This window comes from Brachionichthys hirsutus, chromosome 8, assembly GCF_040956055.1.
Source record: "Brachionichthys hirsutus isolate HB-005 chromosome 8, CSIRO-AGI_Bhir_v1, whole genome shotgun sequence".
Lineage (NCBI taxonomy): Eukaryota > Metazoa > Chordata > Actinopteri > Lophiiformes > Brachionichthyidae > Brachionichthys > Brachionichthys hirsutus.
The window spans coordinates 1,676,219-1,702,178 of record NC_090904.1 but is presented as its reverse complement, the minus strand read 5'-3'; the positions used below and the strand labels follow the sequence as shown (position 1 = coordinate 1,702,178).

General features: G+C 44.2%; 4 protein-coding genes across 5 annotated transcripts; 3 read left to right on the top strand and 1 right to left on the bottom strand.

Moving 5' to 3' along the window:
* Positions 1-375: 375 nt before the first annotated feature.
* LOC137898302 (LIM domain and actin-binding protein 1-like) lies at positions 376-7,818 on the top strand. The gene is made up of 9 exons (XM_068742324.1): positions 376-494; positions 714-756; positions 2,199-2,627; positions 3,793-3,847; positions 3,963-4,039; positions 4,571-4,643; positions 4,782-4,813; positions 4,903-5,036; positions 5,185-7,818. Exons 1-9 carry the CDS (start codon positions 376-378, stop codon positions 6,227-6,229), a joined length of 2,007 nt encoding a protein of 668 aa, XP_068598425.1. The 3' UTR covers positions 6,230-7,818.
* A 1,377-nt stretch (positions 7,819-9,195) lies between these two features.
* LOC137898303 (SPRY domain-containing protein 3-like) lies at positions 9,196-17,598 on the bottom strand. 2 transcript variants are annotated; one of them, XM_068742326.1, is made up of 11 exons: positions 17,497-17,598; positions 16,301-16,447; positions 16,042-16,117; positions 13,502-13,626; positions 12,930-13,062; positions 12,622-12,810; positions 12,058-12,207; positions 10,231-10,288; positions 9,726-9,845; positions 9,523-9,644; positions 9,196-9,437 (listed from the first exon to the last, which is right to left on the bottom strand). In XM_068742326.1, exons 2-11 carry the CDS (start codon positions 16,426-16,428, stop codon positions 9,303-9,305), a joined length of 1,236 nt encoding a protein of 411 aa, XP_068598427.1. In that variant the 5' UTR covers positions 16,429-16,447; positions 17,497-17,598; the 3' UTR covers positions 9,196-9,302. The 2 variants fall into 2 exon arrangements, with proteins under 2 accessions (XP_068598427.1, XP_068598426.1); XM_068742325.1 differs by having other exon boundaries at positions 9,523-9,845.
* Positions 17,599-19,411: 1,813 nt separating this feature from the next.
* LOC137898052 (insulin-like growth factor-binding protein 6) lies at positions 19,412-21,532 on the top strand. The gene is made up of 4 exons (XM_068742048.1): positions 19,412-19,859; positions 20,309-20,337; positions 20,435-20,554; positions 20,643-21,532. Exons 1-4 carry the CDS (start codon positions 19,568-19,570, stop codon positions 20,745-20,747), a joined length of 546 nt encoding a protein of 181 aa, XP_068598149.1. The 5' UTR covers positions 19,412-19,567; the 3' UTR covers positions 20,748-21,532.
* A 352-nt stretch (positions 21,533-21,884) lies between these two features.
* LOC137898051 (phosphatidylinositol 5-phosphate 4-kinase type-2 gamma-like) lies at positions 21,885-25,423 on the top strand. Its single transcript, XM_068742047.1, has 10 exons — positions 21,885-22,031; positions 22,113-22,210; positions 22,508-22,604; positions 22,999-23,148; positions 23,276-23,422; positions 23,609-23,647; positions 24,596-24,709; positions 24,779-25,040; positions 25,129-25,232; positions 25,343-25,423. The coding sequence occupies exons 1-10, from the start codon at positions 21,885-21,887 to the stop codon at positions 25,421-25,423; spliced, it is 1,239 nt and encodes a 412-aa protein (XP_068598148.1).
* The last annotated feature ends 537 nt before the right edge of the window (positions 25,424-25,960 follow it).

Sequence of the window (25,960 nt, the reverse complement as noted above, 5' to 3'; positions counted from 1 at the left end):
CAAGCAAGCACGACCGTGTGAGTGCAAAGGAGCAAGCCCCCTGTGGCATGCAGGGGGGCGTAACGAGGGTACGATGAGCAACCGATCGATGGAGAAGCTGCTTCCTCACCTAAAACGTATTACGTTGTTGAGGCTAACACGGACAAGAAGATGTAGAGGAGCATTTCATTTATTTATTTTTGTCATGTTCACCACAGGATAGTGAGACATCACTACATTTTAATTTGGACTACTGCTCATCTGGTGGTTGGTTCCACTTCCCAATCCTGATCCGGAGTATTTCATGCTTGTTGCCTTTAAATGGCTTTATGCTTTGCAGAAAGGAGACGGTAATGCTCTGACTAAAGCATTTGTGTTTACCTTTCAGGTACCAGAATGGAAAGCAGCCGTTTTAACCGACAGGCCTGGGCGACGCATTCCTTGCGTGTCACTGCGAAGGAACTTTCACTGAGTGGTCGAGGGAAACACAATGCTATAGCTGAACGCTTTTCCAAGTGAGTAGTGTGCAATATGACGGGATAAATAAATGTCTAAATGCCTCATGGGGTCATCTTTTTCTTGGCAGCATTACTAGCCCATCCTTGTATATTATTCTTGAAGACACTAAATGTATGAGCATTGTTTAAGGCTGAGTTTTAGCTAAAGGCATGAAGGACGAGACGAATGTTTTTGGTTTTGAGTCAACAGAGGTCAGTGTTGTTTCTGTCTCTCAGGTACCAGAGAGCTGCTGAGGAATCAAGTGCAGAGAAGAAGAAGGTAGTGTTTCTCCAGTTCTTCCCACTCGATGCTGCAGACACTCATTTTTATTCAGTTCAGAAACATTTTGCAGGGTTAATGAAAGAGCTACTGTTTGTATAAATCATTGTAACTTATTATAAATTCATGATACATCTTTCCTGCGGAGTTTTAGGAGGCATCTCCAAGCAATTAATATGATTCAATGAAGCGGGTGCATGCTGCGCGTTTTCTCTTTTTTTGCTCAGTAGATGTTGGTGATGCTAAACTAATTGTTGCATGTGAAATTAGGAGTGCACAAACACACACACACACACACACACAGCAACACACTCACTATGCCAACACACTGTTCTATCTTAGCAGACCCCTCATTGGCCACTTGTTGCGATGGGCAGGCTATCGGATGGTTAATCCTATTACAGTGTAATCTCTTTACAACCCTCTGTGTGTAGCTGCTTTGTCAGTGTTGGAGACTCGTTAATAAATGAGGACTACGATTAAATGAGTAATATAAGAAGGTAAAGAGTAGACAAGGCAAACCGGCCAATACTGCAAAGAAATACAAGGTAAAGTTGGTGTGTGTGTGGGGGGGGGGGGGGGGGGTAAATCTAATTAGCTTGACGGTTTCCTCTAGTCACCAGGCTGGTAATGGAGACAAAAAGGCTTTGTTGCTTTTAGGCCTCCAGAAACGGGATGTGAATGTTCTCCATGAGAACGCTTCTGATCCGCACAAGCAGAGTAGAACTTGAAAGACGCTCCGAAGCCTTAATTTCAGGTAGTTTTGTTTGTATACTAACTTGTAATTTAGAGTGATTCATCATATCTCCGTCACTATTCCCATCTTCTACATGTTAGATGCTTGATGGATTTGACTGTGGCATCTTCCCACACATTAAATCACTGAATGTTTTTGTAGGATATCTGGATAAAGAGTTTTAGAAGTGCAGTATAATGTTCAGAAGCTGTTTGTGTGTGGCGAAATAACCAAGCCGTGTCGGTGAACAAAGAGTTAACGTTCCCTGACTGTAGTTTCCTGCTGTGCTTCCTGGGTATTCTGACTGTCCCGCTGGTAAAGGGGTTGGACTTGGTTTTATGAGCAGATTCTGTGTAAGCTGCAAACATCAGGGGAACTTCCACCTCTCATTGTTTCTCATCAGAGTGACCTGTAGAGGAGGACGAACCGAAAGACTCTCGTTTTCTTTGTCTTCTTCTTGGACTTAAAGTTCCTTTGACCACTTCAGTGAATTCCGGTTTTTCTTGTTTGGAAAAAGAGGAACAGTCTCGTCACTGTTCCGTTCTGTCTGGACTTGCTTCACAAAGACAGTAATTGTACGTCGTTGTTTCTCTTCTTTGTGTTCTGTCGGTCTGCGTGTGTGAATGTTTTATGTGTAACTTTTATTTGCAGATGCAGTTCTGTCGGATGTGGACTAAGGTGTTTTTTGTTCTTCTCTTCCTCACAGACTACAGAGAATGTTGCGCCCTCACAGCGGTCAGCAAACCTGAGTGTCCTGAAGAAGCGCTGGGAGCAGGCCGGGAATGTTGATCAGGCAAAGCCTTCTCATGCCCCGGTTCCTAGCTCTCGCTGCAGGCCTCCTGCTCCATTTAGGCATGCCTCTACAGATGAACCCCGCCCTACATTAAAGAGCCCGGCTCTGCTGACCGCTGAGGAAGGTCAACGTGCATCCAGCTGTGTCCAGAATCCCTCAGCAGCTCCATCACAAGCTGCAGAGCAGGTCGGCATGGACAGAGGCGCGCTGGCACAGAGAGAAAGACCTGACAAGCCTGAAGAACAAGTTCCATCCAGCCCGCGTGCCCCTTATGAAAAACCAAGCGTGCCACTGAACAGCTTAAAGATGAAGTTTGAGCGCGGAGACGATGCCGCTGCAAAGGTAGTTACGGACGGGCTCACTGGAGACGGTGGAGACGCGGTGTTGGACACGTCCACATAGCAATGACATGGTTGTAATAATAACTCTGTGTTGCATTACCTCAAACGGCGTTTACATACAAAAGCATTTGAATCAATTCTTGATAACTTGGATTCTAATTTGCAAAAACTTGTGCTGCAAAACGTTTATCATAGCGTATTATTATTAATAATTATATATATATGGATACAAAATGAAAAAAGCACAAAAGTTGGTAGTAATGGGAGCAACGTTTTAAATCTTGCAAAACTCTTTTACACAGAAAATACTCTAAAAAGTCACGCTTAGTCAAACATGCAACTTTTCCATTCGGCAACGACACATTACTCACTGCCGTCTGTGCAGAGATACGCCCTCCCTCCTCCCCGCAGCCCTTTCTGTCTTCCCCTTCCCCTCATCTGTCTGAAAAAGAAGAACAAGCTCTTCACCAGTCGCCTTCCGCAGCAGAGGAATGCAGCAACATTCCTGACCCAGGGCTGTTTCATTCTCCGAGCAGCAGCTGTATTTGTCTCAGAGCTGTCTGAACTTCATACTGTCTGGAGGCTTCAGTTTGAGTTTCCTGGTATTTACCTCCCACTGTCTGCAGCAACAGTCGCACAATCTGAATGAATGCTATTTACGATGAGAATAATCGCCGCCATCTTACATTTGACCTAATTTAAGGATGTGCAGTCACGCTCTCGTGGGGTTTTATGAGCCGGGGTCAGCTGCTGCTTGATTTGACAAGGTGGATGGAGGACGGTGGCAGCACGACTGGACTCCACAGTGAAGCAACTTTAAGACGTGGATTCATTTACCTGAGCAGAACTCTTTTCTGCATGTTGCCACCGGTAGCGTTTGACTCGGACATCGTTTCAGACATCGTGCAGTAATTAGGTGAAAATCGCTGGCCAGAGAACCGAGACGTGCAAGCACTGAAATGCTGCAGACAGTTCTGTGCCTTGCTGGAACATTGTATGCTAGGAAAAAAATGTGACGAATAAAATGACAATTTCTTCTTTGCTTTATTATGGGATCACAGAATGCTCCGTACATGGGATGTGATCTAAAGCACTGCATCCCAAGGAAGGTGACGTTTGAAGTTAATTGTACCAGATTTGTAAAGTGGCCCTTTTTATTTGTACAGACTGGCAGAACGACACTGCGCAGTACTTCAACAGAGGACGTGGACCTGCACTGGGGTACGGATGAACACGGCCCTTTTTAAACAATCGACTGGTGTCAATGAGTTTCTGTTAAGGAGACGTGAAGTCACTGTTTCATGTTTCAGCTAATTGTCTTCTGCTGCTCCGACAGGGTTGGAGTCGACTTCTATGAAGGAGAAGATGGCCAAGTACCAGGCTGCTGTTTCCAAACGGGGCTCCACTCCATCGGTGAGTTCAAGTACACATTAAAATAAGAAGTTTCTCTAAAATATGTAATTTTCTCTATAGTGAAATAGGTTAATCCTTCAAAATTCAAAACAAGATACCAAAAAATGTGCGTGAACGGTTGTCTCTCTGTGTGTGGCCCCCACGATGCGCTGGCGACCCGTTCGGGGTGTACTCTGCCTCTGCCCATAGCAAGCTGGGATAGGCTCCAGCAAGTCCCGTGACCTGCAGAGTGGAAAAGCGGAAAAAATGAATGATTATAACACTAATGATGCATTTAGGCTGCACCTGGCTGTAAGAGAACTAAACTATGAAGTTTAAATATAGCAGTAATTGAGTCAAGCTTCTGTATTTGTTACTTGCCTTTTTGTATGGTCGTACATTGTTTGCTGTCTTCCTGTTTTTTTTATATATACTGTGTATTACTTCCTACCTCTAACAGAGATAACGGAAATGCAAGAGCTCATCACACAGCATCCATTGCACATATGTTTACGTCCTTGTTTCCCCCCTTTTATTTTGCTTTTCCTGCAGGGTGTGACCTCAGAGTTGTCGCCAAAAGCATCTACGAATCTCCAGAAACGCTTTCTGCTACCTGACTGCAATGGCGAGTCTTATTATTATTATTATTATTGATACGCTATATGCCCTAATATACACTCTGAACTAGAGCATTGACATTAATGCATGTCTGGAATGATTTCTGACACACACGACTGACGTTTTGTTTGTTTGTCTATTTCAGGGGAGACCAGCGAGCAACCCAAGACATCAAGGGTAAAGTTGCTTTTCACAAAACGCAGGAGCCAAAAAGAAGTCCGTAATCATCTCTGCATGAATATATGTTATTATGGTCGATGCTTCAGAAGTGCTGCCCACCAGTGAGGGAGACGTGCATCGCCTGTCTGAAGACCGTGTACCCGCTGGAGAGGCTGGCGGCTATCCAGCACGTCTACCACAAAACCTGCTTCCGCTGTGCTCACTGTAGCAACAAGCTCAAGTCAGTCTTCACTGCTGCACATTTCTCAAATATTCTGATTTTAATTTTAGTGTAAGCAGTATTTATACACTCTTATCATCATCAATGGCTGAATACAAGAAACGCAGAAGAAACGCTAAATATTATTTTTGATACTCTCTAATTCTAGTCTTGGGAATTATGCCTCTCTGCATGGTAATGTCTACTGCAAGCCCCATTTCAGCCAGCTGTTTAAAGCCAAAGGCAACTATGACGAGGGCTTTGGCCATCGGCCTCACAAGGAGCTTTGGGAGTCTCGAACTGATGGAGATGAAGATGAGGAAGCCATGAAGCCAAAAGAACAGGTGGGATCAGCGGGGATCACACGGCCGGCTGAGAGTACTTCAGACAAACGGTCAACTCCAGCCGTGGAAACGTCCCCCCAAGTCAAAGTCACGGACCTGACCGCCTTGCTGGAAACCAGGCGGTCAGGCAGCTCTGGAGACGAGCCACAGCCTGCAGGGAGGCCGGCTGAGACGCGCCGACTGAGGGTGGCCTGGCCTCCTCCGGCTCCTGAGGACCTCTCTGAGACGGCAGTGTTCGGTCCGGTCACCGAGGGAGCTCCTTCAAGCAGACCCTGGAGAGCCAAGTGGCCCCCAGGGGACGAGGCACCGCCAACCCTTCAGAGCTCGGACCGGGCTGAGCTTGCAGGCCTGAGGAGGAGCTCTTCTTTGAAGGAGCGCAGTAGGCCTTTCACAGTCGGAGTGAGACCCGCCCCTACAACCAGTCCGGGACCCAGAGAACCTCGCCGGCCTCTCAAGTCCCTGCAGGAATGGAGAACATCGTTTGAAGAAAAAAACCCACCTGAAGATGTGCCCGAAGAAAATAAGGCGGCGCTTGAGCAAGTGAGTCGGGTGGAAAAGAAAGAGCAGAGGAGGCTTCAAATACCAAGTGAGACCACATCAGGAGAGAACGTAGAGACAAGAAGAGGACAGGAAGATGGAGACGGGGGAGCAGAGAGAGGAAAGGAAGCAGCAGATGAAATGGAGGTGGAAGAGAGTTCTCTCAGAAGCATCTCCCCGTCTCCCTCTCCACCGTCACAGCCAAAGGAGAACCACGCCTCCCCGGATGTGGGCTCCTGGGAGGAGGAGAAAGAAAGAAGTGATGCGGAGGAGATGAGTGCAGAAGATATAATCAGGAGGAACCGCCACTATGAAGAGGAGGAAGACTCTTAGGAACGTGCCAGTCTTACCGAGTCCTTAGTCTGTTTTGCTTTTTGTTTATCGGTAGTGTTTCCAGGCAACGCGCACAAATGTGATAACTGCCTGAAATTCTTAGAGCACAAATGATAGGTTTTTATTTACAATTTAATTCTGTACTGAATGCAGCTTTTATATGACTCCTGATTATACTGGAAGGTGGGCCTCTACTTCTTTATTATTAAGTTTGTGTCCATCTTGTTTGAATTTAATGCACCATCGGTATTTCCAGGTGGTGGGTCCACAAACCATTATATTATATTATACACAGCTCTTATAAGTGCTTTCTAATGACATCAACCAGAGTGACGCATATTCATACCCTTCCTACAACCTGGAAAATACTATAATATCTTGTAACAAAAAACACACTAGCACAGGGGTGGGCAAACATTTTGACTCGCGGGCCACAATAGGTTCTAAAATTTGACAGGGGGGCCGGACCGAGAACATATGGATGGAGTATTTGTGTGAGCTAATATAAATGACACATGAAAGCTATTGCATGAAAGGATTTGGCCTTTTACAGGTAGCATTACAGGGATTAGGTCAAATGAATGAGGTTTAATTATAATACAATTTTATTTAATGATATAAATTGGACAAGTTTGGCGGGCCGGATTAAAAAGACCAACCGCATGTGGCCCCCGGGCCTGGGTTTGCCCATGCCTGCACTAGCACCATATCTTGTAGCAGATCGAGAGGCGGTGCGTTCGTACGGAATCTTGACCGTCTCCCTGCTGCTGTTAACGTAACCGATGCCCGTAGTGTCAGACAGCTCTGTCCTGCAGGTGGAGCACTGCTGGTACAAATAGAACCAGAGCCGTACAGTACGCTCAATTTGTTCATTGTACATCACACTACAGCCGTGTGAAGAAACCTGCATTATGTGATGTGAGACTTCAATGAGGAACACTTTCCCTTTTATGTGCACATTTTCCACCTGTTTCTACTGATGGCTGCCCCTCCTGTCTAATATCACAACAGGCCTTCTGGATTTGTGTTTTCAAATGTAATTCATTTGTATTATGTACCGTGTTAGTGGCTCTCTTCTCTCTTTGCACTTCCGTATCATTTTTATTTGTATCTGTCAAAACATTAAAGTGAAAGATCTTTTTTTTTTTTTTTTGCGTACATCCAACACCGACTTTTTCATTATTGGATTTCAACAATGAATAGAGTAAAAACCGAAACAAACGGGATCACTCGTTCAGTGGATGTAAATCGTCTTTATTTTTGGCCTGTTTTTCAGATTACATGAAATGAAAAGAAATGTGCGAGAACAGAAACAAATCCTGACAGGATGACGCCAGACTAGATCCAAAGACACGGAAATATTCTGAGTATAATGTTAAAGGTGTAAGAGGGGGGGGGGGGGTGATGAACAGTGTGGACCCACACAAAAACAGTTCCTGTCATCCCTTTGATGTGCTAGAAGTGTGTTGTGGTGTCTGCTGAGGGCCTGCCCTCCTGTTAATGTTCTTAGAAGCTAATTTTTAGCCTGATTCCAGGTAAAAATAAATAGCTAGTTATTTGATGCTCAATAAATGAGGCTCAGAAATCAAGCAGCTTTCTCGTATTCCTTTGCGCTGTTTTCACAAACAGCATCTGAACAATCGTTGATATTATTCCCATAGATATGATGATATATGAATTAGGTAAACATAAGAGTGTAAATGAAATAAAAAATAAAAGCGTGTGACATTTGGACAACCGCTGCAAAGCACGATTATATACTCTGGTGAACTATTAGATTCAAAAATCAAACCATCAAAACTGGACGATGACAGTACAGGCTGATATGTGTAGAGTGTTTGCTCAGAAAACATTTAGCAGCAGCAAAGTATCACGGCATCGCCGCGTGCGAATGTGGTTCCAAACGTCTAGAGAATGAATCCATGTCCATTTGACCTTTAACCCTACAGCCTGGCAAATTAGTTCATAGAACATCCACATTCAAACAGACACTCTCTCATTAGGTTAACCGTTAAAATGCGGTTTGAACAGCATCAATCAAGTTTGAAATATTGCAATTGAAAGATAGAATCTCCAACGTTGCCATTGTCGTCCGCAAACAGCTTATCGTTTTGTCTTTGGGTATCTCATATCTCAACTTCCGGGCGTCGGCACAGACCCGCTATCGGTCTGTTTCGTTACACTTTGAAGGCAGATGTTGTCTTCAACGTGACGCCCACGATAAATACATCGAATAAACGACACTTCTGACCAAAGGAAACAAGTACAAGCTTGTGGTTGACTTTACCACACAAAAGGAATCACAAACATTTTAAAATGATTATCGAATATACTTTAGAGCAGCATATTTTTGTGACAGTATGGCTTAATTTTAAACATTCAGACATTCCATCACTGTTGAACTAGAAAGAACGACATCATTTATTATACTTTGTTTAGCCCTCCTTACTTTTGTCTCGATGGAGCTAAATACCTGAAAAGAATTGCTTTTCTTGGGTTTCCCTTTTCCCACAATCTAGAAACATTCAGATCAGCATCACATAAACACAGTCGTCCTCGTGATTTTGGAGTGATTATGGTCTGTACGTCATCGACTGGGTGAGACTCCAGCTGGTTCTACAAACCAAGCTGGGGTTTAAAAGCAGCTTGAGCCAGTATCAAAATGGAAGGTCACAGCGACGGATTGGATTCGATCTCGACGGTGCTTTTCGATTAGTGCACTTCTGGAAGAATTTCTGAGCATCGCTTTTATGGCTTTCACCACTGAGTGTCAGTAACACACCATCGACAGGAGAACAGCAGTGAGAGTCCTGCTGCATTTCTGCTTGCATTGTTTCTGTTCGGCTCTACTTGTTACCCGACGTCAACTCGGACTGAACTTTTCTTTAAGGAGGCACTTTTTTGAGGACTATGTAAATAACATACATTACTTTGATCGTCCCTAGCCAGTCCCCCCCCCCCCCCCCTCCCCCCACACACACTGTAGTGACTTTTTAAGTGCCACCTTGGCGCTCTTTGAGCTGGAGGTATTATTTATCGCTCAATGGTTCCGGTTTTATTTCCTCCGCTCCGCTCAGCCGCTGAGAGGCTGCAGGTCCACCCGAACCTTCTCACCACTGCTCATCATGCCGATGGTGGGGTACAAGCCTCCGACGGGTAAGGCCACTTGGCTCCGGCCCACCAGTTTCCCATTTCTGGTGAAGAACACCTGTTCACACACGAAGGGATCACAAAGTCGATTTACACGGAAGACTTTAATGGTTTTACATTTCATCATCTTGGCAGCGCCTCACCATGACCTTCCTCCCCCCCACGTCTTCTGCCTCCTGTTCATCGTCATCTTTGCCTGCATACAGGTCATTCTGAACCTCGCTGGGTTTGTGGAACACCTCGACGTCCCAGTCGTCTGCGTCATCTGGAAGATCCGGGATGCAGGATGACAAAGGGAATACGAGATACACGTCGAGGCTTCGGAGACGATATAAAAGAGCTTCACCTCCGCAATCCAGGCTGTAGTCACGTGGAAACAAGATCCCACATCCCATAATATCCCCTTCAGAGCAGCATGGTCCGAAGGGGTCCCCAACCCCGCTTCCGTGGAACAACTTTCCATCGTCTACGAACAACACGAGAGTGCGATGCGATTACAACGTAGACAAAGTTGCTATCGCTAACATTCACATTATTATTATTATTCTTTATCCCATTCAGCCGACGCCCTACACAAGCAGGCAGACGAACGCCGACTCACTCCTACAGCCAATTTAGAGTTTCCAGTTCACCGTGACCTGTGGGAGGGAGCTACAGCAGGCAGAGGAAAATCCACGCAGACAAACTGGAGTGCACGGAACAGATATTAAGTTAAAACAATAAAAAGACTGGTTTCCAGGTAGTGGAAGCCAAAGGTCATCGTTTAAATATCTCATTATTACTAATATCAATTCTAACAATAATAATGATATAGCGCAGACAGATCTGTTCTTTCCAGACGATGACCTCACCTGCATGATATGCAACGGACCCTCTGCTCCAACCTGGGTGTCTGTTTTTGGGGTAACCCTACAAAATAAAACAGGAAGATTATATCATTCATTAATATTCTACCCATACATAGAAAAAACAGCTGATAGAGAGATGATAGTGAATAGGAATTTACTTTCCGTCCATCACCCAAAAGGCCGACATTAGATTAGGTTATTTTACACGCACTTTATGCACAGTTGAGGGTGAGAAAGGTCAGATGTGAGGACAGATAAATGACTTTGCATTTCATTGCTGTATTAAGATTTAGTGTGTTTGTCTTAATAGAGGTTTTCTCCTCTCCACTGAATTCTTGAGGAACGTGTTACAAATGGACAACATGTCCCACCGATGACGACGTGTCCTCTAGCCTTCACTGCACACCAAATAGAACGCCAATACAAGCGATCGGTGTGGCCGTATCGACCAACCTCTGTCTACCACTGCAGGGATGTGAAGACGGGCACAACAGCAGCTGAGAAAGTCAGACGTAGGAGGCGAAAGCGCGAAACGGTAAGACAGAAGGAATTCCAGGAGACGAGCTTTGCCTACAGCCTGCTGCCAAGAGACTAAAAACATTTCCCCGAAGCACAAATGAGAAAAGGAGCGCACCATAAACAACTCTTTCATACAACAGAAGCAACAATTGAGCAACAGCTACTGCTATGCATGTGCCAACCTGAGACAGACAGCCTTTGTTTGGAGGCGGGAGTATCACTTCCCGTCAGAACACCGATGCGGAGATGATGTCGAACGAAAACCTCAGGAATGACCCGATTGATTCAGAATCTTCCCCCGCAACCGCAGACACAAAGAGATTGACAATTCTGGAGAAGGATCAGTTCCATCACGGAGCAGCTTCCCCCGGGCTGTCTGACCGCTGTCGACATGCTCATACAACAACAGAGTGTCAGAGAGCTGCTAGCGGTAGCGTGATTAGCTACAACACACCAGCATCCGCATCCGAAGCAGCTTTCACGCTCATTTTACGTACACGTTGATCACAACGTGCACAATGTGCACAGGTTTGTGAGTATGTGGCCACAGCCGCCTGAATCTGGACGCATGCAAAGAGCAAATGACAGAAAAGAACCGACACAAACACAAAGGTCTCCCCTTATCGCCCGGGTAACCGTTCACTTTCATTCCCACGGCTGGGTTCCGTTTAGCGCAGTCGATCAGCGTGCAAACGGAACGACCCGCCGTCTGTGGAAAACCAGACGTGGGAGAAATGAGACAATATTTATTCTGTTGTTAGCTTTTCCTCTTTCGGCCGTCCATCACTCAGGCTGGAAACAGTGAGCGCAGCGTAGTTTGAGGGGGAGCGATGACGAAGTGGGTGTGTGTGTGTGTGTGTGCGTGCGTGTGTGCGTGCGTGTGTTGGGGGTCTTTACCATCTGCTGTAACCCTTGAACAGGTGCCAATTCAGTTGTTGTTTTTACACGTTTGACATTACAGTTGTGCCAGAAAGCAGGACGGAGGAACGCGGCAACGTCGTCGTGGTTACGTTTGGTGAAATCTTAGTCTGTCTCTCGTATTCAACGCTGTTTGAACTGGGAAGGATGGAAATCTCTTTTACGCTCCCACCATCTGGAAAGTCAACACTGGTCATATCATCTCCAGAAAAGAAAATCACATCAGGCAGGTGTGGCGTAGATCGATCTCCACGCGAGGACCGTGCAGCCGCGACTACCGCAGAACCGTTTGACCTTTGCGTTAATGCCGATGGTTCCCTTCCCCGCTGGTGAAAAAAAGAGGCCAAATAATAGCAGTAATGACAGACGATCATAGAACGTGGATGCTCCTACCCTGCATGCCAACCCCAGAGCGATGTAACACTTCTCTCCAGCGTCTGTGATCTCCAGCTCATAGTAGTGGAAGCGAGTGTTGAGAGGCCGCCGGGCCTGAGCCAAACCCACGTCCACGATGCTCTTTCCTCTGCCCACGTACTCCAGCAGCTGCGAAAACAACAGGCGAAGGCAAAGGTTAGGATTTATGTCTGTAATCATGGCCATGAAAACGCCACCATGTAGAGTCTGCTTCGTGTTCCACCATCTTGACTTTATGCTAGCTACCCAGCAACAAACCGCAGACAAAGTTAGCAGTTAGCTAGCTGGCAGAAGTGGCTCATCAATGTATTACTGCACCTCCCTTCTCAGGTCGGTAGAGAAACAAAGTGGAATAAGAGGGGAGAGAGAGAATGATTTATGCATCCTATTAGGGTTTGCAAAATCATGCAATTGTTTCTCTCTTCAAAAAATCTCTCATATCTTATTTCTATTTACTGGGGATTTAACAAATGCGAATATTTCCTCAGAGAATTTCTGTATTATCCCAGATTATTGGAACAGTGGAAAGGATTCAGTACTTGCCGTGCCAGTCACCCTGACATCATGAAGACGGCCCCAGTCCTCTTCATGGCTATCCACTATCATCTTCCCATCGTCCTCCTCTGTCCTCCATTCAGCATTCAGGTCCAGCAGCACTTCTTCCCCGAGAGAATGCATTCCCACGGCTGGGTAGAGGGCATCAGGCGCCGCCGGGAGCTCCACGCTGCCCAGCTAGACACACACACAGATCCAGTATTGTTCAGGGAAACGCTACTGGGACCATAAATACATTTATTTTAAAGTACCGTCCTAGTTTAAGTCTTTTTCAGGTAAAGTAATGGAGCACTCACCTCCTCGCCATTTTTGGTGAAGAACACTGTCAGCTGTCCGTCGTCAGAGTCTGAGGTTATTCCACATCCAATTCTATCACCTCTGCAGCATTTTGGTCCAAACTGCTGTCCTACGGTGCTGCCATTATACAGCCTGTATTAAGACAGACGGGATGGTTTCAATCGATGATCATTAAGGGTCATCACTTTACAGACAGATAAACACGACTAGAACACCAGAAAGATAAAGTTCAGGTTCAGAATTAGAATCAGAATCAGCCGTTCCCATTCCAACCTGTCAAAACGCCAGTTAATGCAGACAATTTACATTTTTCACAGATTTGGCCTACGTGAGAGAACGCGTCTATGGTTTTACCTTTAAAGGTCATATATTATACCCTTTTTCCTCAAGTTAACTGCGTTCACAGACACTTAAATAAAACATCCGTGACAGCCGTAAGTCAAAATAGCAAATAGATGCTGCAGGACAGCGTCCCTCCGTTCTGTCTCAAACGCCTCTGAAAATGAAACCAAAACTAAATCCATAGCGGGCACAATAGCTAAGAAGTATTTGAATATTCACTGACACATACTTGCCATCATCAGCATGGAAAGCCACAGATTCTGGGAGCCAGCCCGGCTGATGATCCAGTCTGTAGGCCTGAGGCACCAAACCGACAGCGATCATTCCTCTCACTCCTGTATCAATGACGGTTACCTGCGAAGAGCAAAGCTCGCCTTATCACGGATCATTTTCAGATACCTGATAATAGAATTCCCCCCAAATGCACCAGAGTGGGGAATCAGGTTTTTAGCCAAGTATGTGTACACAGATTTTCCTTTGCTCGAAATGCAGCTAATAGACATACATTTAAGAACAAAGACAACAACAACAAAGGCAAGGGATATGGCCAGGGGTCTCAAAACAAACAAGACGAAGCCTGAAACAGGCCTGAATTTTATGTTATTAGACACCTAATCTCATTGTGTAGCCACTATGCAATGACAATAAAGGCTTTCTATTCTATTCTATTCTATTTCTATTCTAAACAGGCTCGCACATCTTTCTTGCAACAGTTGTGACATGCACAAACAGACTTGATGGGAGCATGAGCATTCTCTTAACCTGACGCATGCATCTGAACCTGACGCATGCATCTGAACCTGACGCATGCATCTGAACCTGACGCATGCATCTGAACACTGATTGATTGAGATGGTGGCTTGAAGCCAGATTATCTAATTATGCCTGTCACACATTCCATTTCACTTAATATCAAGTACTAATTATCGGCCCCCCATCACCATAAACATTTAAGCCTTTGATGTTACTTGCCCTCATGTTAGCGGTGAACCTTGTTTCTCCCATAAACACCTTTCACGTTGAAGATTTTTAAACGCAACTGTGTCTATTTTCTCTTCATGACATTTCCAAACCAAGCTGCCGCTACGCTGCGTCTCTCCAACCCTGCATGTTGTTACGAAGTGGAAAGCCTTATTAGGGATCTGGCCTTCACCGCTGTTATCATAACTAAATACTGACCAGATGACATCACCCCCCCAGGGAGTCCTCCAAGGACGCAATGCTATTGGAGCACTGATGGCAAATCCAGTGCAAGAAGAAGAGGACACTTTAAATGTCTTCCCCATGACCTCAACGCCGGCCTCCTGAGAGGGATAAGGAACGCACCCCTGCTTTCTGTTGGAGCATAAAGCATGCAGAGGAACCCCAAGATTTACCACTAGCACCGCTTTACTCTCACTTATTAGTTCCTGCAATCCCACAACAAATGTGGCCATCACTACTTAAAAAAAAAGAATTACAATTAGCCTTTCATCTTGACTAATATAAATGAATTAAATGTCAATGTTAGAATGACATCGTGTGGATTTTCAGTACATTTTTCACAGCCTCCATACCGTAACTCTCCATATTAGAGTTAGATCATTCACGTGTGAATTTTTCACCGTCCATCATCATCTGTCCGCAGCTCAAAACGCGACTCATCGCTCCAGAAGGATTTTGATTTCTACAAGTTGTTGAATTTAAGAACTTTGAAGATATTTTGAAGCTAAAATAACAGCTTCACTCATCAGATAACAATAAACAGAGATCGCAGAGATGGAAAATGATTCATCACCTGGGTCAAACCTTAGGCAATAGGCACTGTGTTAAACACTAAACACCCGTTTGTGTCTTTTGTGTGTACATTTAGGACTGCAATAAGAAACGAACATGCAAGTGAAAAAAAAAAAATCTAGAACGGCAAAAATCTAAATGGGACAATCTTATTTATTAACTTTTTTATACTGAAAACACTCAATATGCATTTCTAAATTGACAGTCATATATTTCATCTCTATTTAGTAACACAAGAAGTACTTTCATAAAGTATGATAACAAGAAGTTACCTAATGTCTGTCCAGAAGTGTAAGCCCCATTTACGCAAATGGCTTCCTCCCTCCTCCTACACGACTCCCACAAAGTGAGTCATAATAATGAGACTCACGTTAAGTATAATGGTTGACAGGGTTACTGCACGTCAGACTCGGGACAGGATGTATTTATTAGGCGAGTTCGTACATGACTTATTCGGAGAGTCAGTCACTGCCTTGAGATAAAAGAGGTCTTCCACATCCTGATGATTAAAAATGGAGGACCATTAAACTAATTTATAATGAGCGGGGACATATTGTGCTCTATAAAACCAATTTATCAGGGAGATGAGAAAGCTTTGGCATCATCTCATTTATATGCACTCATCAAGTGCATATAAATCAAGAGCTCTTATTTATATAACTTTTGCGAAATCCGGAAAAAACAATCATGGAAAATGCAGATGCACGTGTTGGCTTGTTTTTTCAGGGGGGGGTAACTTCTGAAGTAGAAGTCTCAAAATTCTGAAAGGCCAAGTGTATGAAATATGATAAGTTTGGCTTTAAAGGGTTAATGAAAAAGAAGAAAAAGTTCCCCCAGGCTCCAGTTTGGAAAAGCGAGCTGATAAACACACATTGTGTAACTTTCGATCAACATTATTTTAAATAGCTAGCTAGTTCTAACAACAACTTCTTTGGATTTTTTATTCGTGTCACATTAGAAGTTGTGGCTCTGAAGGAAAATATTCAAACTTACTTCATAATACGGATTTCCTCTTGACAACGGCCGCGCTGCCACGAAACAACCAACTTCATCTGAATTCCCATGATACCTGAAAAAAGGGTCCAAACAGAAAATCTAAATATTACTACAATCATTGCTTCTGCCAGATGCTGATTCAGCGACTCAAAGGGGGCCCAGCACATACACGTAAAGGGACCAAACCAGATTGGGTTTCTGTCTCCAGTTCAGACTCTCATGGGGGGGGGGGGGGGGCTGCTCTCATAACGATTACCTGAGGACGTCGCCGTCTCTCAACATCCTTTTGAGCCGCTCCCGATAACGAACTGCTCTCACGTCACGAATTTCTCGAATCCGTCTCCTCCAATTCAAAAAGCGATAATGAAGGTTTATGTCGTCCATATCTGAAAATCATCACAGTCTAGACAGAAGAGACAAAAAAAATAAATAGATTGCATTAGCGTTTTAACAGCATCAAAAAGTAAGGAAAACTAACATCAAATATTTAACTGGATACCTAAACCAGCACAGGCCCTCCTTAACCTTAAAGCCTTCATCAGTGCATCATCATTACTGCTGTTGCCTGGCGACAACAAGGACCTGGGTTTGAACCCCAGGCCAAACCTTCCCCCCCCCCCCCATTTGTGATTTTCCATTTACGTTTCATCCCACATTCCAGAGACAAGCAAAGGCCACGACAGCGTTCTGGAGACCGAAACAAGCATGAGCGTGACGTGCGTGCGTGTCTTCCTCCTCAGGTCAGCTGCGTCTGACTCATCTATTAATAACAGACACGCAAACACGGGAACGACTCCCAAGTCTCTCTGCGCCTCATGCGCTTCTTCAATCATCTCTGAACGCAACACAAGCAATAATTATTCTCTTTGCTGATTACTTTCACAATGAACTGATCAATCACGTAGCCTGACACGGCTTGTAAAAGTCACCACCATGTTCCTGAAGTGAAACCCACCATTTCAAACAGGTTTAAACTCGGAAGTCGTCACTAGTAAGTCTTTGATTGTGCTGGTTTCTTTGATCCACACTGACTCGTGGTTGATTCACGCACGATGCGGATCCCCGTGTTACAGGAAACCTGAAAATATGGTTCGTAGCTCTTAAAACCAAGAGGATTTGTAAAAGTAAAGGCAAATTCTAATTATTTATAGAGTGATGATTAAACCAGAGCAAATACGGCGCAATAAAATAGTTAAGATTATAACGGGAGGTGGATTTTGATTGAAAAAAAAAAAGATAAATGCGTCAGTTGTCATTGGGGCGTGCGTTTACCTATTTACGAGCCAACATTGAACGCATCATCGCATTTCTCAAACTGCGGACGTGACTTTTTCAGGCCGGCTAGCTGCGTTCAGCGAGCCATTATCGTGGCGAACAATGTCCGTTAAACACAACTATACTCGGGTTATACACAAAGTACTCGAAACCCAATAGCCTGACGCGTGTTCTTACTGTTTTACAACTCGGAACGCGTCCTCCTTCGGATTTTCTCCCAATTTCACGGAGGTAAGTTCTGTCACTTCATGTCCGGCCTGCGCTGCCGGAAGTCCTGCCCTCTCCACCAATCACATCAGAGAACGTACGACGTGTGTAACCCGTGCGTTACCGTGCGAGTGCGTGTGCGCGAGGGCGAGCAGGGAAGTGTAACAAGCACTAATAGTGACAAAAACATCACACTACGCAGTATATACTAGTTAAACATATTCATGTCGTAATATTATATAGTTGAATTGATACTTCAGCTGAAAATCAATATTTTGAGTAAGAGTTTTAATGCAATATTTTCCATTTGTAATGAAATAGGCAAAGAGTAGCATAAATATCTGACTGCGTTTCCCATCACTGTGTTTAAAGACTTATTGAAATGCTGTTAATAGATAATTTTTGAAAAGTAAAAAAACAACACATCTTCTACTGAACTTTATTCTTTGTTGGATTAGCGCATCTCTTCTCTGAGGTGGTGATGATCCATGAGAGGCATGAGAATTAAACATTGCAGTGGGTGGATGAAATCCTCTAGTGCAGCGTGTTTGTATGATATGATAGGAATGTGATACCTCAAACAAATAGGAAAGGCAAAATAGTTTTGTTTTTTTGTCTTCACACACACTCGGTTATCACACAACCCATGAATTCAGGCTCTCCTACAGGATCCTAATACAATGTATTCAGAGATCAATCATTCAGAGCTGTACTGGAGAGCAACTCAGCATCGTACTCTTTAGAAAGCTGTGCATTGAGCTGTGTAATGTAATTATAGTTGTACCCGAGATGGAATTATCACAAGCTGGCTGTTAAAGCATCATGAAGAAGACAGATCATTTAAGATCGTGCCTCTTAATTTACTCCATTTGTGACTCACACAGAGTGTAATTTTCAGGGTGGGGATTCCTTTTGCTCGTGGCGATTAACGTCCTTTCACCCGACTTTGAGTAGCACTCCTTCAACCGCTCAATGTTGACTTCCTTTCAGTCTTCAGCCCTGTGGTTACAGTCTCTGGAAACAAACTCTGTCAACAAACAAGTGTTTGTTTAGTGGTTGCTATTAAAAAAAAGATATCATGACATTCTCAGAATCATTGACAAAAAGGTGGAAGAAACTAAACATTAATTCTGGATCTTTTAATTGCGTGGAGGGGTTTTAAACAATGCAATTCTTTAGTATATTGTGTTTTTTTAATGCTTTTTATTCAGATTGTAAATAATATTACATTTGATTTTTAAGTTTAAATCTTGTGAGTCTGTAAGAAATCTACAAAATGTCATATAAAACACAATCAGACAAATATAGCAGGGTAAGAAAAAGCAGAATTTGCTTTTGAAATGTAGAAAAGAAAAGTTGCACTGCATTTGAGTAAAGTAGAGCTCCTGTAAAATAAACCATGCAGTAAATACAATAATCTGCTTTAAAGCTAGATTATTCATCACTTGTTCATTTTTATTCATCCATATTTTCTGCATTGACGACTGGCAATATTCAAATAGATGTTTATTTTTCTAAGGTGAACAAACTGAAAACTAACGCGATGAATTTCATGACTGCTTGTTAACATGAAAGCTTCACCTTTATGAATAAATGACCAGCAATCATTGTGATTTATGCCTGCAGAACACATTACTATCTGGCAAGGCGACAGACAGCGAACAGTATGAGCATGCATAAGTGCCGAGTGTGTGTGTGTGTGTGTGTGTGTGTGTGTGTGTGAGGGTGTGTGTTAGAGACAAGAGAAAACAGGGTGTGCTCAGCTTTGTGGAAACGAGAGGGAAAACTAACATTCTCCATCATGTGCCCTCCCATACCTTTCCCTGCTGGCTGGAGCTCTTTAAAAGCCGCTGCCAGCTGTGAGTGTCAGACTCATTATCACTTGTCTTGGCTTTAGGGAATAACCCTCCACTTTACCACACACAATCGGCAGTCAAGGGACATAATCTAAGATCGGAAGTCTTCATAGAAATTAGCAACCAGAAAGTCAAGAAGATTTGGCTCGTCACCAACTATTAGTTCCAGGCTTTTCCGCGGCGAGATGCTTCTGAGTCTGAACATCCTGATGCTGCTGCTCCCCCTTCAGTCAGCGGCGGCCGGGACAAGCCCCGTCCCGCTGCCCAAGCCGTCCAGCGGATGTCCCACCTGTAAATCAAACGCCACCGCTCTGGGCGTTGGAGAGCCATGTGGAGTCTACACGCCGAGTTGTGCCCAGGATCTACGTTGTGCGCCCCCAGAGGGTGAAGCCAGGCCCCTCCGTGCCCTTCTGGAGGGCAGAGGAGTCTGCAGCAACGCCAGCAGCATTGGTCCAGTTGAAAATAACAACACAGCAGGTAAGGGGCATAATTAATGCGCCTGCAGGAGGATGTGAATGAACGCAGCAGAGTGTGAGATTTATTTGTTGCTTTTACTTTCTTACTTCCATTTAATCAACAAATGAGCGTTTATATGTTCGCAAATCGTCTAGAGAATATTAGAACAGAGAAGTACACCTGTGTTTACACAGTGAGCTTATTTTTCCAAAGCCCATCTGCTGCCAGACAAGCCGTTACATCAAACCATCAGCGTCGTGAAATGCCCCATAGTTTGCATGTCTATGGCTCAGCTACTGCAGTATAACTACTCACCTGTGTTCTAAGGTGGGCTTTACGTTCGATACTAGTCCTAGTATGATTACTGTAGTTAATAAAGAATAATTATTTCACTAATCTGACTTTGTAATGAATGAATTTAAACTGGAATTCATACGGTAATAAATGCATTTGTCCTCGCATGGCTCTAGAACCAGCGCAGATTGAGCATCCAGAGGAGGTAAGAATCCCGTTTATTCCAAGACCTCAACAGTTCAGACAAATGAAGCATGAATTACACGCAACCAGGTCCACGTATCCGCTGTCTCCTCCTTCAGGCTCCATGCCGTAAACTGCTAACTACGCTCATCAGAGGTCTTAATGCCCATTTGTTTGACTCCCACCATGATATCTACATGCCCAACTGTGACAAGCGGGGTTTCTTCAGAAGGAAGCAGGTGAGCTTGCCGACATACTGAACTGCAGAAACTAGATCTCTATTTCCAGCTGCCAGAACTGTTCTTTTTGTTTGTTCCGTTGCTCCAGTGTTGGTCGTCTCGAGGTAAACGGCGTGGCAGATGCTGGTGTGTGGATCGGAACGGCATGCCAGTCCCATCTAACGCCAAGCAGAAGGCTGGCACAAGCTGTTAAAATCCACATCACCTGCAGGGAACCAAAGCAGGCTGAAGCTTCATCGGCAACAGGAGGTGAAGAGGAAGGAACGTGATGCTCGCTGTCTTCTTGCGCCCTCTACTGAAAATATTAGAACCATATTAATCAGACGATCCCTGCAAATCTACCTTCATAAGTAGATGTCAAACTTCTGTCAACGTGCGTCATTAACCAGCCGAGGCACATTGAGATGAATTGTACTCGCGTCTATCCCAAAAACCAACCAACAATGTTGATATTTCACGCCATGAAACTCCAGCGAGAATATAATATGGATGTAAATATTGCCTCTTTTTCAGTATTTTATTTTACTTTAGAATTGGACGTGTATTACTGTGATGTACATAATGTAGATGCTATCCTATTTATGTCATTATGAGTATGATATTCTATTTATGTCATTATTAAATTGTGACTTTCTAATGTAGAATTACATGGGAGTATTAATAATGTCCATATTTCTTTTTTTAGCATTCAGCGAGAAAATAGGTCTGTTGTTCAATTAGAGGAATGTTTGACTGGAAATGATGGATAATACTGCAGAAATGTCCACAAGGTGTTCGTGCATTTAAGTAATGCAATCCTTTTTAAATAAAATAAATAATTTTCTCAAGTAATTCATTAAATCCCTAAAGCTCTCAAATATAAGATGTGTAACATTTCCACATTAAATGTATAAAAGCAAACAAAATATGTTTTGATTTGTGTATTTTATCAGTAATTTGTATAATGTTCAAAGTCAGACAAATAAACAGTTTTATTTGAAGTAACGATGGTTTTCATTTGATTGTCTTTTGCTGTCATTCTGGACGAGAGAGAGAAGAACTCGATCTGTTGAGTTTATTACGGTTTAGAAAGCATCACATCGTGTGATGTTTAGGGGACACAGCTGACCTTCAGCACGATACAGATGACCTTCAGCACGATACAGCTGACCTTCAGCACAATACAGATGACCTTCAGCACGATGGAGGATTCAGTTCTGAGCCCTGTCAGCTGCTGCTTTATAGCACCTCAACGAGGCGGACTTTAGGCTGCTTTACATAAACAGGACGCACCAAATGACGGCTAAAACCTCCCTGACAGTGACACACACGGGTGCGTGAAAGCAGCGACATGGCTTCTCCTCCCAGCTCCAACCCTCTGAGCGCTCTGGCGCCGAAGAGGAAAAGCAAGAAGAAGCACTTTGTGCAGCAGAAGGTGGAGGTGTTCCGAGCCAGCGAGCCGGTGCTGAGCGTCCTGATGTGGGGCGTCAACTACTCGGTAGGTGCGTGCGTCTCTGACGTGACGTGTGTGTGTGTGTGTGTGTGAGTGTGACTGTATTTTCCCATTGATCACACACAGATCAATGACCTAAACCAGGTCCCCGTGCCTGTGATGCTGCTTCCAGACGATTTCAAAGCGAGCACCAAGATTAAAGTGAACCATCACCTCTTCAACAAGTACAGTGCTGCGTTCCTAAACCTGCTTCTCCACCTGCTCCTCCTCCTGCTCCTCCACCTGCTCCTCCTCCTGCTCCTCCACCTGCTCCTCCACCTGTTCCTCCTCCTGCTCCTCCACCTGTGCCAAAAATAACAAAATAAATATGCCACAAAAAGATGGCAAGTCCAGAATATTGTCCAGTATTTCTAGGACAGACTGAACATCTGTATTAACTGAATGAAACATCTGTGTCTTGTCCGCCGATTAACGGCATTAGATTCATTTAATGTGCTTTATTTATTCTGTTGGATCTTCAGGGAGAATCTTCCAGGACAGTTCAAATTCAAAGAGTACTGCCCACAGGTGTTCAGAAACCTACGAGAGCGCTTTGGAATCGAAGATCAGGATTACCAGGTAGATTATATAAACGCCTCTGACAGTCATTTGGCACAGTCTGCGTTACAAGACGAAGGAAGTGATGAGACGCTGCAGACCAGAAAACCCTGGAATATCCAAAGCTTTTAGATGCGTTTTGTTCTCCAGACACTTTTCCATTCTCCTCCTTTCTAAATTTGCATCTCTTTGTGTTGTATTTGCATGCATCGAGTCACCCCCTTTCTGCAGAGAAAACATTTGCTTAGCACACAAATACAGATGTTTACTGCATGTCTAAAATTATATAAGAGCAAATCAACATAAAACACAAAAACACAACATGCATCATCCCCCCGAATGCTCTTTGTTTGCATTTAAACTGACGTCACGTGTCGCCTGCTGTTAGAGCTGCCATCCTCTTGTTCACCGACAGGTGTCGCTGGCCCGCAGTCCTCCCATCAAAGATGAGGATGGGCAGCGTGTGGGTCTGCTGCTCACCTCGCACGACCGCACGTTGGTCGTGAAAGAGATCTCCAGTGAGGAGGTGGAGGAAATGCACAACATTCTGTCCGAGTATCACCAGGTAGGACGAACACCTGCCGGAAACTGTTATCTTTTTTTCACTGTGAGGGTCACATTTAATTAGGTGATGATAGTAAGATGACAACGTTTCTGTCAGTCACTCTTTCCTCATTGATGTTCCCATCCAGCATATTGTCACTTGCCATGGCAACACGTTGCTACCTCAGTTCCTGGCTATGTACAGAGTCACCGTGGAAAGCGAGGACACCAACTTGTTAGTGATGAGGAACATGTTCAGCCACAGACTGCATGTCCACAGGAAGTATGACCTCAAGGTAACGCATACTGCAGCAGTGCTTTCTGCTTGACTTTTGCCTCAGCTCGTTTAATGGAAGTCCTGGGACATGTGGGAGTTTGAATTTCTAATGATTTCTATGTCATAAACTTTATTGAGCTGCATCATGCATATGGTTTTTATTTCTCTCATTAGTGACTATTGTTTTTTTTTTTTCTTGTCTTAGGGGTCCCTGGTGTCTCGTGAAGCCAATTTTAAAGAGAAGGTGAGATCAACTTAAGGTAAAGGTTGTGTGATGAGCTCTGGTTGAGGTATTAATGGTGACTTTCAGCCCTGATGTCAAACCCCAAAATCTCCTGGTTGGCCAGCAGACCTTTAGTTCAGAGAGTTAAATAAAGGTTCTTATAACCCACATGAGGCTGTTCTATAACCTTCGCCTGCGTAAATACCCTGAGCCCTGTTTCCCATGCAGAGCCCCTGAACATATCATGCAACTGTTTTCACTTCTCCTGAAGAGTGAGCTGCTTTTTACTTGTGAAATTGATGGAATTCAATTTTAACAACCCCCCCTGAACCAGTTCACTGTTTTTGTCTCATAATTATAAAAGCAAACAGCTGAAGTAAGAAGTCAGTAAATCTAGAATTCTCTAGCTGTTTGCATAAAATTGCCTGCAGCTGTTCCACCAGTCTGCCTCTCCATGCTCTGTCTCTCACCACAAACCACAGATACTTGTGAAAAGTGTGAACTCATATCAATTTTTCATTTACTTTAAATTTGCAAGATGGAACATTTGTATAATATTTTGCAAATATCATGAACAATAATAATTGTACCAATCAAAATAAGAAATATGGGATTAAGACTGTTTAAGTCAATATGTGTAGTTTGAGGGTAACAGTCTGTATTGGGTTAAGTGTAGAAACAGAGAAGGATAGAGATATTACACTGTCATCAATATGTAGCTGAAATAATGTTCATTATTTTGAGCCATTTAAATGGATTTAATGTAGCTGTGTGTTAAATATAAATAAAAGAACAAAATATATGAATGTTCCTTTATGGGAAATAATATTTTTGTTCATAAGGGTGAATTGAGTGATATTAGTTAATTTGGGCATGAGGCCGATCTGAGCCCAGCAGCATCACGGATGCAATAATCCAACAATCATCTTCTCAGGGTGATGTGATATCTGTCGCTCACCCTATTGGCAGGTGAAGGAGCTCCCAACTTATAAAGACGCAGACTTCAAAAATAACAAGCAAAAGATTTATGTGAGCGACGAGGAGAAGAAGAAGGTCACGGACAAGCTCAGCGGCGACATCGAGGTAAGAAATCGATGCTGAAGAAGCAGACATTGTTGTTTCTTTCGTAATTGGCACGTTCACGTCTCGCAGCTTCTAGTCCGTATGAAGATCATGGACTACAGCCTGCTGCTGGGCATCCACGACGTGGAGCGGGCTGAGAGGGAGGAGGGGGAGTTGGAGGACAGGGAGTCGTCCTATGAGGAGGAGGAGGAGGAGGAAGAAAATGGCCTGGCTTTTGCTCTGGGTTCCGCCTCACCAGAGGGCATCAGTGGCTACATGAATTCCTCTAAGCCCATGGGCCCCGGGGAGTTTGACCCGTATGTGGATGTGTACGCCATTCAGAGCGCCGTGGGTGAGTCCTGGTGGAGGACAGGGTACAGGTGGCTTACCTATCCTGGAGCAGGTACCATCGCTGAATGCTGTGACCCACCCCCATGCAGGTGCACCCCAGAGGGAGGTGTATGTCATGGGTCTGATTGACGTGCTGACTCAGTACGACACAAAGAAAAAAGCTGCTCACGCTGCCAAGGCTGTGAAACATGGGGTGAGAGACCAGGGACCAGTTAGCATTTAAGTCTCATTCAGTCCGACAGCGTGAGCAGGGGTGTGTTCATCGTGTGTGTGCGTGTGTGTGTGTGTGTGTGTGTCTTTCAGGCAGGAGCAGAAATCTCCACCGTTCATCCAGAGCAGTATGCCAAACGTTTCCGAGAGTTCATCACTAAGATCTTTGCCTAGTTCAAGGATCGAGTCCATCGACTGTGCAAGGAAGTCTGGAGGAAGTCTTCTTGTTGCTAATAGATTAGCGTTTGTCCTCTCCTACAGTTTTGAGATCGATAATAGGGTGCTTTAGAGAAGCATTCCAAATCAAATACATTTTTCTTACAGTCCTGTGTGGGCGGAGATGATGAGGAAAATCACATTTTCTAAACGTACTTATTTTTTTTTTTTTGTCCAGTTTCCTTTTCGATGAAGGTCTGGCTGCTGATTCTGTGAAACATCTTTTCAACGGTTCTCATATATTCATTTGCAACTTTCCAGGCCAGTGACAAGACTTATCAAAACAATAGAATTTGGCAAACTGAGCAAACATTCTGGGTCTCAGAAAGAAAGAAAGGCTCAACACAAACGTCTGCAGCCACGCTCGAGGGCAGCCTTATCGTCTCAGCTCAGCAGCCTGTATTTATCGCAGGACAGCGCAGTGCAGTGTGAGCTTCAGGAAACACTAGCACAAGCTTGCAGCATCTGAAAGGCACAAGGCCACTGGTCCAAGTC

What these genes read in the sequence shown, in the direction of transcription:
- LOC137898302 (XM_068742324.1), top strand. Translation starts at nt 376, where the DNA reads ATGGAAAGCAGCCGTTTTAACCGACAGGCCTGGGCGACGCATTCCTTG. An exon ending in CAAGTGCAGAGAAGAAGAAG is followed by an intron (nt 757 to 2,198) that starts GTAGTGTTTCTC and finishes TCTTCCTCACAG; the next exon opens with ACTACAGAGAATGTTGCGCC. An exon ending in CACTGTAGCAACAAGCTCAA is followed by an intron (nt 5,037 to 5,184) that starts GTCAGTCTTCAC and finishes CTCTAATTCTAG; the next exon opens with TCTTGGGAATTATGCCTCTC.
- LOC137898303 (XM_068742325.1), bottom strand. Translation starts at nt 16,428, where the DNA reads ATGGACGACATAAACCTTCATTATCGCTTTTTGAATTGGAGGAGACGG. An exon ending in TCACCAAAAATGGCGAGGAG is followed by an intron (nt 12,811 to 12,929) that starts GTGAGTGCTCCA and finishes GTGTGTGTCTAG; the next exon opens with CTGGGCAGCGTGGAGCTCCC. An exon ending in GTCCGTTGCATATCATGCAG is followed by an intron (nt 9,846 to 10,230) that starts GTGAGGTCATCG and finishes TGTTGTTCGTAG; the next exon opens with ACGATGGAAAGTTGTTCCAC.
- LOC137898052 (XM_068742048.1), top strand. Translation starts at nt 19,568, where the DNA reads ATGCTTCTGAGTCTGAACATCCTGATGCTGCTGCTCCCCCTTCAGTCA. An exon ending in TGAAAATAACAACACAGCAG is followed by an intron (nt 19,860 to 20,308) that starts GTAAGGGGCATA and finishes GCATGGCTCTAG; the next exon opens with AACCAGCGCAGATTGAGCAT. An exon ending in AGATTGAGCATCCAGAGGAG is followed by an intron (nt 20,338 to 20,434) that starts GTAAGAATCCCG and finishes CTCCTCCTTCAG; the next exon opens with GCTCCATGCCGTAAACTGCT.
- LOC137898051 (XM_068742047.1), top strand. Translation starts at nt 21,885, where the DNA reads ATGGCTTCTCCTCCCAGCTCCAACCCTCTGAGCGCTCTGGCGCCGAAG. An exon ending in TTCTGTCCGAGTATCACCAG is followed by an intron (nt 23,149 to 23,275) that starts GTAGGACGAACA and finishes GTTCCCATCCAG; the next exon opens with CATATTGTCACTTGCCATGG. An exon ending in AGCTCAGCGGCGACATCGAG is followed by an intron (nt 24,710 to 24,778) that starts GTAAGAAATCGA and finishes CACGTCTCGCAG; the next exon opens with CTTCTAGTCCGTATGAAGAT.